The following is a 14,085-nucleotide window of genomic DNA, read 5'->3' as shown; positions in this document are numbered from 1 at the left end:
TCCAGCTTTGATGCTGATAGCAGGGGAAGATTTGATATGACTGCAATCTGTGGGAACAGATTTAACCGAAAGTGCTCATCACCAGCTTTCGCTGAGGCACCAAAGCCTTGCAAGGAGATGTTTGGGGATTTCTTCAAGTTTTTTTTTGCTCCCATCAATCTTGTGTCTTATATCCTTTCTCAAATATTCCCCTCTCCTAGCTTAGCACAGTTCCTTTGTCACCTGTTATGCTCATAGTTTAAAATCCTGAGGGGTATTAGCTTTAAACAAAAGCAGTTTACAGCTGTTGTGATGTTGACCCTGGCAACAAAATGGCCGCAGTCCAGTCCAGTCGACAATTAAAGGCTTCAGAGGGATCATAGTTAATCACATGCAGATCACCAATAACATGACTCAAACACAAGACTTTTCCTTGTCACGATCATCCATCTGAACGCCTCTCTCTTTCACCCCAGGGTTTGCCTTCCCAGAGTGGGCCTACAAGCCAGAGTCGAGCCCGGGCTCCAGGCAGATCCAGCTGTGGCACTTCATTCTGGAGCTGCTCCGGAAAGAGGAGTACCATGATGTCATCGCCTGGCAGGGAGACTACGGAGAGTTTGTCATCAAGGACCCAGACGAGGTGGCCCGCCTGTGGGGGGCGAGGAAGTGTAAACCGCAGATGAACTACGACAAGCTCAGCAGAGCACTCAGGTGGGACTAAAGAGTGGAGGGATGGTTTTAACACGGGTCTAACAGGCGTCAGCTTCTCAAACACGGTTCACTTTATATTTTGAAACACACCTTCAGCAAGACTTTAACCATTCAAACAAGACTGCAACTCGCATTTATGAACAATATTTTCCACACATGAGATGAGTCTGGATTGTGCTTTAATGGTTCCCTCAGTTTATTTTATTTTTATTTTTTACTCCTTTACTCTCTTAGAGGTAAATACATTATGCATTACACCCTGCAGTCATTCTCAGGGATGAAACTTGCTGATACTACCAACATGAATTACTGCGTGTTTGTAGTGGCTCCCCTTTTGTGCCTCAAGGGTTTAAGGTTCAACTCCAGACAGGAACTTTTGTCCTCGATGCTTCAAATTTTCACTCATTATCTGGTCACCCAATACTTGACTCCGGATGATCGCAGGTCCCTGAAGTCTTTTAAAATAAATGTGATACATAGTTGGTTTAAAAAAAATCCCTTAAAATTTGTGTCTTTGCTCTAAATTCAGTTTGAAATGTGTTATTTTCATTGCACATGGAGAATTTTTGCCACACGATGCCACTTATTTCACACTCTCACACTTGGATCAGAAACAGTCCCACTCACCAACAGGCTGCACCCAATCATGGTTAACCTTGTTCACATATAGTCAGTGAATACTTAACATAGTTGTTTATAAGCAGAAAAGGTAAAAGTATATTTAAACACTTGGTATTAAAACAGCTTTTGTCTTTGTAGTTTGACCCTTTTGGTGATGGCTTCCTGTGTAAATATATACAGGGATAGTTGGCAATAGACCTAAAATGGTTTGTTTGTTTGTTTTTTAAAAGAAGTGCAGAAGTCTTTGGCTGGCAAACACTCAAACAGAGACACCTGAACCTGATGATGAAGAAGACGTTCGCCAGCCAGTCTGCTCATTAGTTTACGGAAATGAAAGATGCAATTTTAACAGCAAATGGCTTGAGGATAATTGTAACTCCTGATGATTAAAAGTGTTCCTGGAAATGATGAACAACATACTTTATTTTATCTGAAGTGACCTTTTCCCCCATTTGGAAAGTGTTTAGTTTTGTCCTTCATTTAATTAAAAGTGTTACTTAAAAGGTCTGAAAGTGTGAAATTAAAAAGTTAACCTTTGCTGTGCTTGCTACCTGGCGCCAGGTTGGTTTATTATTTTAGTAAATCATAAGCACAGTTACCTGTTGTTTCTAAGATGTTATCAGTCCAGTTCAGATCTGCACTACTTTAATGAGCTTTAGACTGTGTCGGAGTAAGCTGCAACACATTAGGTTAATGATGGTTTCTATTTACTTTAAATCTTTTTTTTTTTCCCCTCTAAATTATTCAGTTGGTCACCACTAACATCCCAAGTAACCAACCTGTAGCTAAGCTTAAAGTAAGCTTAAAGTAAGCTTAGGTCTACTCACTTTTCCGTACTGCTGTAGAAGCCTTCATCACCAAAGCCGAGCCTCGTTACACCTGAGTTTTATCCATTCCACATCAGGACTGGAGAGCTAGGATGGCTCGTATTTGTTGATCTATTAACACCAATGAAAAACAGCCAGCTTTTCCCAGCTAGCTGATACTAATGCTAAGCCATATACAGTGGAACCCCGACTTACAAATGCCCCATTTAATAAAAAATTCAAGTTACGAAGGCACTTGACGGCAATATTTCTGCCCGTGTTACGGCAAAATGCCCGTGTAACGAAATCCGCTGGCTCTGATTGGCTGAGCCCAGAATCCCTACAATGCCCACAATGCCTTCCGAATCATGTGACAACTTGTGCTTTGTTTTATTAGCCTATAACCTATCGTTCACTCAAAATGGGTGCTTCGACTTTGGAAAATTTTGTTTTTATAAAATCTATCCACAACGCAGGAGGGTAGACAGTTTCATAAATGTTAAGTTACAGCAGCTTGAATCGTGTTGTTTTGAACCTCGGGTGAACAAACTCAGTAAAGTGTGCTGGATTGATTTTTCAAATGGATCCTCTTTGAGGGTAGTAAAGTACATCAAACCACAGGGTTAGGATAACGGTCCATTCACACACAACAGAATTGGACTATGATTTATTTTTAAATTATACTGAGTCTCTTTTTTTGTTTTCTGTTCATTTGAACTTGCAGGTGTTGAAAACAAACTCGAATGATATTTGAAAAATTGGAGCTGAAGAATAGCTTTCATCATAGTTTACCATGAACTGTGCTCTATTTTACAGTGAGAGACAGCAGACAGACTCTAAACTATGGGGGGGGGGGAAAGCTTTTTTTCTTTATAATTCTTTTGAGATTTCTGTTTATTGTTCAGTAATAATTCATCATAAAGACATTTAGCTACATTTCTTACTTATTTTGAGCTCTTTCTTTTTAATTTTTCTGCCTTTTTCGTAACTTTGATGTAGATTTTGTTTGATTTTCAACAGTTTGCGAGGTGGAAGAAAAGGAAAAAAAAAAACAACTGGTGTGTAGTCGTGATTTGTGCATCTGCGCGGCATGCTGAAACTCCAGGGTGTCAGCCGATTTAGAAACGTACACCTTCACCCTCTGCAGAGCACATGTGGGATGCTGCAAATTTTTATTTAGCTTCCAGTCTGTTCTTGTGAACACACACACATCCAGTCACTGGTGTCGCCTCCTGTGTTGTAGGTTGGTGTGGGATATAGTTTGCTATGGTGATGACTAGTTATGCTGCCTCGTCACCACACATACACACACGCGCGCGCTCCTACAAACACACACAAACACTTAACACCTTGTTATATGTCAGCCCTCCTCCAGCCCATCTGTGTTGTTTGTTGCTTAAACTTTATTTTTTCCAACATAACTTCATATGCCTGCATATTTAAAGCGATGCTTTCCAAGCTTGAATTCAGATATCAACACCAGTTTGTTGATCAGAAAGGGACGATGATGATTTTCAAATTAGAATCAAGTATTTATTTTGCAGCATTGGTTGGCTGTTAGTATACCCAACAATAAAGATAACCAGTGCAACACAAGTTGGTGTTTCTGACTCATTTTAACTTCCGTTTGAGGTTGTATGGGTAGGGTGGCTAGCGCGTACACACATCCGCCACAATCCCCTAATCTTTTTTATTTTTATTTTTGCTGACTACTTTTTTGTCGAATGCATTAAGCGAGACAAACAACAAGCACAGCATCGATTCTTTCGAGCTCCGGCGCAGCTAATTGCACCTACGCCGGATAATGCTTGCATTTCAGAAGAAGCAATCGTCTGCATGTTGCTCAATAGTGTCCGAAACAAAAGCTTCATAAAGCTGCGCAGAGCGTATCAGTACAGGAAGTCGCACCCAGGAACGGCAGAGAGTCCGGTCAGTTTTCAAAATAAAAGACAAAATGTTACGCTTCTGAAATGTCCACATTTCCACCTTCTGATAGTTCTTGTTATTGCACTGTCCTGAAGAGTTTGTAACCCCAACTCGAAGACAAGATCCTCTCTAAAGATTCAATGATGAGGCCATTGAGCCAGGCATTAGGGAAGACATAATGAGAGAGGCTGGGACTAACTAGTTGGCTACCACTGAGCTTGGAAATTAAGAGAGATTCAACCACTTGCAGCCAAATACACAACAAATCCATCACTAAGAAGTCATTGTACATCATAAAGGCTCGGATTTTAATCCCCACTGTAGGAGCATTTCAAGCTTAACATGTTTAAAAGACAATCAGTACTAGCAGTTTTTGGTGAAAGTGTGGTTGCACCAAAGTCAAGTCACCAAACTGTATATTCTTTTTTTAAAGTTAGGTTTTATGAGTAAATGAAGCCATTCTGTTTACCAAATGGCCCAAAATAACAGAACGCACTAACAACTGCTAAGTAAAGCAGCAGACTCATTGCCTTAACTCTGTGCAGGCCAATGGTGCCCATGTGTGCTGTTACCCCCTGCAAAGACCTATTTTGAGCATAGAGGAAAAACCATCTGAAGTGACAACACATCAGGAAATATTTGGCAGCATTGTCTTTTAAGTTCAGTCTGAAACCACTGGGTGATAAACTGGGAGCCCCTTTGATGTCCTCTGTGAACTGAAACTTATTAAACAAAAACAGACCAAATGTGAGTGTGGGCATTACAGGGCTCTTATCCCCACGAAGGAACTAAGCCACAGAGAATTAACAGTATATTAACAGTCAGTTTGATATCTCAGCAGTTTCTTTCTCCCTGCTCTGTGTTTCACATCAAGGAGCAGCTGGAGCCAGGCTCTGCTGTGAATGCCTTTTCTGTGGTTTTCTAAACCTTTTTAACAACGAGCTGTTAATTAATTCTGACGTCGTCAGAAGAAAGTCCTCTTCATCTTTGATTGATGCTTCTCGCCGCCTTTTGAAGCAAACACGCGCCGGTACACACATGAACGTTTCTTCATTCGGTGCGTGTTATCGAGCGTATGTGTTTTTGGGCTCCTTCATATCTGCATGTGCGTTCGCTGCACAGAAGTCGCGTCTGTACGGTCCAAAGTCCTTTCTAGTTTGTTTGAAGGAAGTTCAAAGACCACGAGGCCTCGAGAGAACCGGGGCCCCACGATGTGAGACTGGCTGCCCCATGTTGACTCGGTGCTGTTTGAGATTGTGTATGCGTGTTTCTTTCACACATATGTGCCTGCCCTTTTCCCCGATTTGTTCAAAGTGCCTTCCATTTATCATGTCAGCGAACATTATGTCCACCAGCTTTCACAGCACGCACAGCCCTGATATTATTAAGACCCACACACAGATCCTGCCATTCAATGCTGTGTGTGTGCGCGCGCGTGCGTGCGTGCGTGCGTGCGTGCGTGCGTGCGTGTATACTGATTTGTTATGAGTTTTTCCACCTCTTTTGTTTGCACTGGGTTTTGCCTGCACACTCCTGTTAATTTTTCACCTCTACATAGTTCTCAAGTGTGGAAACAAATAGCAGTACATGCCATTTGATTTTGATTTGACTTCATATTTCAAATCAGCTACTTTACAGAAGGAGGAAGGAAATAAAAAAAACTTTATTGTTGTGAGGCTGAAGGCTTGCACAAAAGATTTAAGCGTCCACCAAAATCTTTGTTTTTCTTAACGCAAGGTTTAATTTACAGAGGTTTAATACGTAATTTGATTTATTAAATGGCCAACGAGTAGAAGAAAGGTAATACTGATTCATTGCCTAGTCGCACCCTGAGAGGCGTGTGCACCTTTTATTGTTAAGTTACTGTGATGCATAAAGGACAGTAAAGCTGTGTGGAAATGAGCCGTCGTTTGGCAGCTCCGTCAAAGTAAACTGACAGAAAAAGCTTCTTTCAGCTGCTCCCTAATTCACATGATTTCTCTATAGATTTTTATCCTTACACAAACCCAACGGGATTTAGGAAACCTAAAATGATGTGTCACACATTAATTTAGATTTTTAAAGATGTCCTGATACGTAAAACCTGAGCGTTGAAAGGTGGTGTCTCTTGTTTTTCACCTTTTTCTGTTTTCCCTCTAGTTTGCTGTGCATGTCGGTAGTTTTTGTTGTTGGCTTGCCTGTTTTCTGCCTGCGTCGTATGTTTGAGCCTTTGTGCCTGTTGTATATCTGCCTGTAGTGCTGTGTGTATGTGTCTGCGTTACATCTGCGTGGGCGTGCGTAGCAGTCGGCTGTCAGAAGAGGCCCTCCACTCATTGAGTCGCTGAGGGGCTGGGTGAGCTCCTGTTTCACTCACGGTTGTTCTCACTTGTTCCAGACTCCTCTGACTAATGCTCACACAGGAGCAGCTTCATTATTACCACTAATATTACATCCATGATTATTGGCTTTCTGTCACTTGCAGCGTGACTCATTGATTGGAGGAATATTTCACTTTGCAGTTACATCACTGCACAGTTAATATAAACGTATTGCGGCTGTTTCAACTGCACGTGTTTGGCTCTTGGGTTGTGTATGCATGTTATTTGTCCACAAATAAACTATTGATCTTTCTACGTGAACGGTTATATATGGATCAATGGCCGCATTAGAGGCAGGCACACAAGCAAAATACTCGTAGCGTTTTATATTCAGCCACCTCTGACGCCGGAGAGCAGCTCAATACAATTTATTAACACTAAGAGGCTTATTTTTAGCTCTGTATTCACAGAAATCCATATTTCTCTCTTAATATGTAACCACTGAGCTCATCTGCACATGATGCTGCCGATAATGATGAACAGCTTCTTAGATTTCTCACATTGAAGTGACCGGTCACAGCTGAATGAGAGACACTGATGCCCAAGTTTTTTGTAAAGAAATATGAATGTAGTTTGTTCCCGAGGCTATCGGTGAGTCACAGGGAGCCATTTTATCGTCTTTCAGAGCTCGCTATTCACTCCTCTGCATCGCTGTGTGTATTGACGATGACTAATACAGCCTTACTAATGGAGCCGCCTGGGTAAGACGGAGTCTGAACGGCTGTCTCACTTCCTTAAGTAATCCCAGAGAGAGCTGGAATTTAACTGCGAACAGCTTGTTTAATTGTCTGCTGTACACTGAGCAGTGTAAAGCTACGACGCAGGGAGCGCTCTGAACAGCCACACATTGGGCTTATTGTTTGTCGGTTTGATTTAACATGGCCAAAAACACCAATTCTGTAACATTAAGCATGAAAATCAACATTGAACATGAAAGTCTTGGTAAGTTGAAAGCCTGTTTGTGACCCTGAGGTTGAATGCAGCGGCTGTTCGTGTTTTATGTTCGTGTAGTTTTTCTCTCTCCTTATTTTAATAGCTGAAAATCTTGTAATGACTCTAAACATCTTTCCGCTCATTTTACACCACTATGCACAACTTCTAGAAGACAGCTGAGCTTTGATTTTGGTTTTAATATCCACAAAGGGGCTGCAGACTTAGTGTTTCTGATATACAGGCAAACATGTTGGCTAACGAGTGAGTTATCACTGGTGTCTTATCGTTCTGTGGCAGCTCAGCGCTGTGCTTATCCGTGCTTTCACACTCCTTTAAATGCGAGACTACAACAAAAGCGGCCACTATCAAAGTTTTACTACATGTTACTTAAGATATGTTAGCGTGCTGGGACATAACATTGTTTTTTGTCATTCTCTCTTCAGATACTACTACAACAAGAGGATCCTACACAAGACCAAAGGGAAGAGATTCACCTACAAGTTCAACTTCAACAAGCTAGTGCTGGTCAATTACCCCTTCATCGACATGGGCTCTGGTACGTTCACATCACTTTTAATTCAACCACAGGGTTGTTCCTGGCTCAGCAGGTCCACATGTAAGGAGTCTGTTACCGGGCTTAACTGAAGTGATGTTATATTTTTCCCATCTGATAAGAAAAAAAGCATTTTACGTTTTGAGTAAAGCGAGCTTTGGGAAAACGTTTTTATTTTGGTGGAAAGCCAAAACGTCTTTCATTAGCACCACAAAAAAGTGATTTTCAGTCAAGGTGGGGGCTGTGGGAGGTTGGAGACACTTTACGAGGTGAACTTTAGTCTTAAAACACACGCTAGTCTGGGAATAAATCCCTACCTGATGGCCCCTTTCCCCACCAACTCCACCTCCTTTTTTCCCCTCGTTTTCTTTTTTCTTTTCCTTTCCTTTTTTTTTGGATTTCTACTTAAAGTTAAAAATTCTCATCATGTTTTGATAATTTAAGCTGATAATCCTGTTAAATAATTAATTAAATTACCATAATCGATGAGATTAATTATTACTATGTTATTATCCTAGCTGTGCATCCCTACATGTGCTCTTTTCTTGTACACATGCTTTCTCAGCTGCTGCAGCAGGAATTTCCAATAATTGAACTTTACTTGATGGCAGGAGGAGAAATTCTTAAGTTTTGCAGGAGCAGTTGGGCATTAACGTGTTTTTGACGTGGCAAAAGAAACTGCAGCTCCCGGGGAGGCGGTGTTTGCTCCCACCGAGCCTCCGCTCTGACAGGTTTACAGCAATCAGCGACTAGCTGAGTTCATCACTGTGTTGCAGAGCTTGCGAATGTGGTGCTGAGACCTGCTACAATTCCTGCATCCGGCACATTTTCGAGCTCACAGGCTGCCCCAGCAGCCCTTCTAACACTTCACTGACACCACCTCGTGTTGCAGTCTCTGCACCTTGTTTATGTAGTAGGATGTTATCCTTACCTGTTGGTTAATTTGGCGACAACCTTGAGGGTTCAGCAGGTATCATGTCGGTGAATATCTGCTCTTCTCGTAGACTCATGGATGCTCAGCTCATGTCGTCTGAGCTTGGTTAGCTCACGTAGTTATCTGGATTTTATCTCTCGATTTATAATCCGGGCCCTTAAGCAGGATTTTGGGTGCTCAGAATACTGAAAACAGAGATAATTTCCATTTATTTAGTGACATATAAAGATAAAGGGCTCGAGCTGAACATGGGCCATGTTTAAGAGTGTTATTAAAAATAGTTTTCAAGTGTCTGTGATTTAAATAAACGTGGCTTGTTGGCTCACCTTCTGACAGCTACTGCGAAATATGACTCTCATAGTTTTTTGTTGTTTCTTTTTATACAAAACAGTTTTTAGGTGTTGATTTTTCTCTTATTTCTCAGTAAAGATACCAGCAACGCGTTTGCCATGAACAGAAGATTATATTCTACTGCAAATCTAAATCTTTTTCTTTTCATTGCCCTGACTTTGGTTTGAAATCGGAGAAAGAATGCTTTTAAAGCCAACAAAGCCCAAAAGAGTGTATATAACAGACATTCAAATATTATTGTCTGAGAAAGTTTCCAGTCTGTGCGGTGGGGGGGCCTCACTAATTTACTTGCCAAAGACAAATATTGTAGGTAAAGACTCGAACGTACTAATCCACCCTGCCTTGGTTACAGATGACGTTCACTGAATTTAATTTACTTTTTTTTTCTTTTAGTCTGAGCTGGATGCCATCCTAGTGAAACGTACAGCGTGTAAAATTCGTGCGCGCACGCCTGAGTGTGCCACGTCCCAGCTTCGTCCCAATCTCGAAGCCGACTCTCGTTCTGGTCCCGGCCACCCAGTGTAAACACAGCCCATATGGAGCGTTAGATCCTGGGTGACATAAGTGCAGCACGAAACTTTAATTATAGCCTCCGTGTGATGTGGCCCACACACTGACATGTTGTGATATGATGGTTTCATGCGACGGTTGCACGCACGCCCACGTCAATCTGGATCGATTGGTGAGCACAGACGCGGCGAACATACATGCACGCATGCAGTTTTTCTCTCTGCGCTCGTCATCGCTGACACACATGGCAGATGTGCTCAGAAACCTCACTCAGCAGCTCTGGAGGGGGAAAAAAAAAACAGAAGAGCCCAACCCATGTTTGTGATGGCAGTAAGAGCAACTTTTCCAATATTTAATTCTGGCACGTGCTCGGATGCCAAGAATTTATTGCAGTGCCACAGTCTCCCTGGCGAGGAGGGGGAGAGGAGGAGGGGGAGCGAAGGAGAAGGGAACTTGTGGCTTAGTGTGTAACCCGCTGTTTTTGTGTGTGTGTGCGCCTGTGACCCTCTGGTTAAAATAAAACCTCCTGTCATTAGTGACTTTTCCCATTCTCTTCAGGTTCAGAGGGTAGTTTGTGGAAATTTTAGAAATGTAAAAATCTAAAATAAGTCAGCTCGATGTTTCAGCCAGTGTTTTACGAGCTAGACTGAGGTAACTTAGGCCCAGGGAGGATTGGGAAAAATGTCTTCAGATAGTCCACAGTGCTTTCATATTACTCCTGTGCATCCATTCACCAGCTTCCAGTGAAATTCAGAGGTTTTTTAAAGCACATTATTTACATGAAAGCTCGAACATGGCCTGGCTCCTGTTTCTGTAGCACACCTGCTAAGATCTTATTCTGGCATTCGCTCTTATTTTTAAACCAGTTCACAGACGAAAGGATGTATATGTAAAACTTGGTGACATCTGTTTGATTTTTGCTTCCTCACAGGCCGAGGAGTCCCCCAGAGTGCTCCGCCCGTGCCGTCCGGAGGCACCCACTTCCGTTTTCCCCCCTCCACACCATCCGAGGTCCTCTCATCCACAGAGGAGCTGCGCAGCCCGGGAATGTTCAGCAGCGTGGGCCGCCGCATGGCCCGCGGCTCCGTGAGCGACTGCAGCGACGGCACCTCCACCAACTCTGAGCTGGAGGAGGCTGTGGGTGCAGAGGACAGGGTTGGGGGTCCTGAGAGAGCTTTCAGGAGTCTCCTTCCCCCCCGCATGCCTCATGAGTCTCTGTTCAGGGTCTACGGTGGAGCCCCAAATCCTGGGCTCCCCAGACCTGCTCCCAGAGTCCACCCAGAGCCTCTGTCCCCATTCCCCATCTCACCCCTACCCGGCTCTGGAGGTCTGCTGGCCCCAACTCTCTCCCCAGCCCTGTCTATGACCCCCACCCCTCACCTCTCTTACACCCCGTCCCCCTCCATGTCGTCCCCCATGTTGGGCTCCCACTTCTCCTTCAACCCGGAGGACATGAAGCACTACCTACAGGCTCATACCCAGTCCGTCTACAACTACCACCTCAGCCCCCGAGCATTCCTCCACTACCCCAATATCGTTATCCCACAGCCCCACCGCCCCACCCCCGAGAAACCGGCCGCTACACATCACCTCCACGGCCCTCCCATGCCGCTCTCTCATTCCCTCAGTCAGCAGCCCGGAGGCGGAGAGGAAGGACACCAGCATCCATCGCCATTCAAGTTCAAGCTGCAGCCACCTCCGCTCGGACGCAAGCAGAGGGAAGCGGGAAGCTCAATGGCCGCTTCTTCCTCCTCCTCTTCCAGCCAGTCCTCCTCGTTTACAGGGTCCAGTCAGATGACCAATTCTCTGCTGAGCAGAGGGCCGCCTAATATCAAGGTGAGTCTCCAAGCACACGTGCATGAGCCAAAACTGAGTTTGCATCACATCTCGTAAGACTGAAGGTGCAACTTGGTGTCCAGAAATTTCAGCCCGGCAAATCCACAAAAGTTACAAATATCTCTGAAATATCCTCTTCAGCTGGGTCACATTACAGCTTTATGTCATTTAGCTCAAACAAACTGTTTAATGTGTCACCAGAAATATATTTAAGAAATTCTTTCTCTCCAGGTGGAGCCCATTTCAGACATAGAGTCAGAAGAAGATGTGGAGGTGACCGACATCAGCGAGGAAGATGAAAAGAATCATAACGATGAGGACAATGAAGGCGATATCTTCACACCGACAGCTGGCCACAACAATCACTATCAGCTAAACAACCATCACCAGGCTAACGGAAACAGCAGCAGCCCCTCTGCTCCTCTTCCTCAGAACAATAACCCCGACGATGACCCCGACGATGAGGTCTTCAAGACCCCCGCCACGCCTCCTATCGGTGGGGGTGGTGGCCTGGCCTTCCCTCTGATCAGTCTGAAGAGCGAGCCGGGGAGCCAAGCAGCTCCCATCAGCCCCGGAGGCACGCGCTGCATCCCGCTGAAACTTCGCTTCAAGCGCCGCTGGAGCAAAGACCAGAAGATGGAGGCGGACGGAGAGAGGGACGAGGCAGAGGACAAGAAAGTGCGGGCTGAAGGCGAGGAGGAGGCGGAGAGAAGAGGAAGCGAGGTGGAGAACGGAGGAGGACGAGGAGAGGGGGTTATTTTGGGGCTAATGCTGCCGCCGCCTCCCACCCAGCGCAGAGCGAGCTCGGAGCTGCAGAGGGCCACAGCGCAGCTGTCTCTGGAGAACTCCGGCTGCTGAGCTCCACGCGTGCACAGGATCTGACTTGGAGACAAGACCTCGGATAGTCTCGTCGGTCCTCGCCAGCAGTAGTAAACGTAGCAGGATTTGATTTGACGCAAGAGTTCGTTTGATGCTAAAATGGAGACAAACGCTTAAAGGTTTAATGCGCTTTGATTTAGGTCTTCAGCTTCTATGTGAACATGCGTGTGTATCATATGCAGGAATGTGTGTTTTTGTGCAATAATTCGAGGAGTCGTTGGTCTTTTTCCTCGTACACTTCTTAAATTGCAGAGCAAAATATTTTCCTTCATATGAAACACCAACATGTTCAAATAGAGAGAAAGATTTGGCGGCTTTGTTTCCGTTTTCGCATCGTCACGTCTTTTGGCGGTCAGTACTGTCAGCAGGTAGCTGCTCGGCATTATGATGTATGTAAAAGCTTGTGTTGCCTCTAATGTACAGTAAGGCGAGACGCCTCGCATCTCACCAGATGCGGTGGACGCCGTCTCTCCTGTGACTCGAACACTAAGAGATAACCAAACTTAGATTGTACATGGATTTTTGCCCACTTCTATTTCTTTTAACATTAGAGTTCTGCAGAGAGGGCGTCTGCTCTTTAATATCCATTTGCACACTGCCTCATCCATCCCTCCACACCCTCACAGTGCCAGTAAGGTCTGCCATGGTTCCCCCCACATCGCATCTGTGCCCAGATTACGTCTTTGATGGGATTAATGGGTCCTTCTTCTGGAACTCTGAGACAAAATACAAGGGTGCAAAGATCCAGGTTGTAAGAAAGTAGAATTCCCCTCTCTCCTTTGTACTCACCATAACAGACAGTTCCTGATTTTAAAAAAGGAAGAAAAAAGAGACCTTTAACCGCCCTGATGGAGATTATAGAAGTGCCTCTCTGTCTGCACCCGTCACCTTGCAGTTCCTTACAGGACGGAGAGCTGTGAGCTAAAAAAGAGCCGACCTCGCTCCGAAGGATCTTACGGACTTGAGGTGATTAGAAAGAGCTCAGCAATCAGCGGGGACACCACGGGACTGAGGGGCCTCCTCGTCCTCGGCTCGTTCGCTGTACAGACAAGAGATGAACGAAGCTGAAAAGGAGAGGACTGTTTTCCTGACCCGTCGCACAAGATTGTTTGCAAATTAATTCGACGTTGTACAGCAAAAAGCATCCGGGTCTGGGAAGAGAGCGGCGGATATTTCTCTCCAATTTTCTCTTCGGTTGTTGCGGAAATGAGGAAGCATCCACTAGCAAGGCTGTAATTACACACACTCCCACAGAAACAAGTGTGTGTGTTTGTGGACCCAAAGCTGGTGCACTAACCTCGAGGATACAGAGGGTTTCTCTGCTTTTTATGTCCCTGCGTGACTTCGCACAATCACAGAGGGGTTTTTGGAGGTTTGATGGCGTCTGATTTAAAAACTCTCGTCTGCATTCCCCTGATTTGTTTTTAGGACTTCTGTCAAAGGACGTTTGTGCCTCTTGAGGACGTGGACAGTATTTTAGGGCATTTTTGCAGTGATCTGAGGGCTTTCTGTGTTTTGGATATAATCTGTTCACGTGATGTTTTGTTTTTGTATTTGAGAAGCAGCGATTCGTCTAACGGCGGGGTGGGTGGGCGAACAAGAACGGGAACCATGAAATGAATGTCGAGCATCAAGGTTAACTCAGGCAAACCTTCACTGAGATGTTGCTATAACAGCTAATTTTTATGT

The 14,085-nt window shown here is 44.5% G+C and overlaps 1 protein-coding gene across 1 annotated transcript in view; it reads left to right on the top strand.

Annotated features, from left to right (window-relative positions):
- erf (Ets2 repressor factor) overlaps nucleotides 1–13,021 on the top strand; it is a 40,917-nt gene extending 27,896 nt beyond the window's left edge. Inside the window, exons 2-5 of the mRNA XM_005749349.2 lie at nucleotides 456–690; nucleotides 7,777–7,889; nucleotides 10,613–11,517; nucleotides 11,749–13,021. Of these exons, the coding sequence (XP_005749406.1) occupies nucleotides 456–690; nucleotides 7,777–7,889; nucleotides 10,613–11,517; nucleotides 11,749–12,375 (1,880 nt within the window). The 3' untranslated portion in view covers nucleotides 12,376–13,021. The remainder of the gene's footprint in view (nucleotides 1–455; nucleotides 691–7,776; nucleotides 7,890–10,612; nucleotides 11,518–11,748) is intronic.
- The last annotated feature ends 1,064 nt before the right edge of the window (nucleotides 13,022–14,085 follow it).

Source organism: Pundamilia nyererei, unplaced genomic scaffold, assembly GCF_000239375.1.
Source record: "Pundamilia nyererei isolate P.nyererei 1_Seehausen unplaced genomic scaffold, PunNye1.0 scaffold00242, whole genome shotgun sequence".
Taxonomy (NCBI): Eukaryota; Metazoa; Chordata; class Actinopteri; order Cichliformes; family Cichlidae; genus Pundamilia; species Pundamilia nyererei.
Note: the sequence above shows the minus strand (reverse complement) of the source record. Positions and strands in the feature narration are given on the sequence as shown.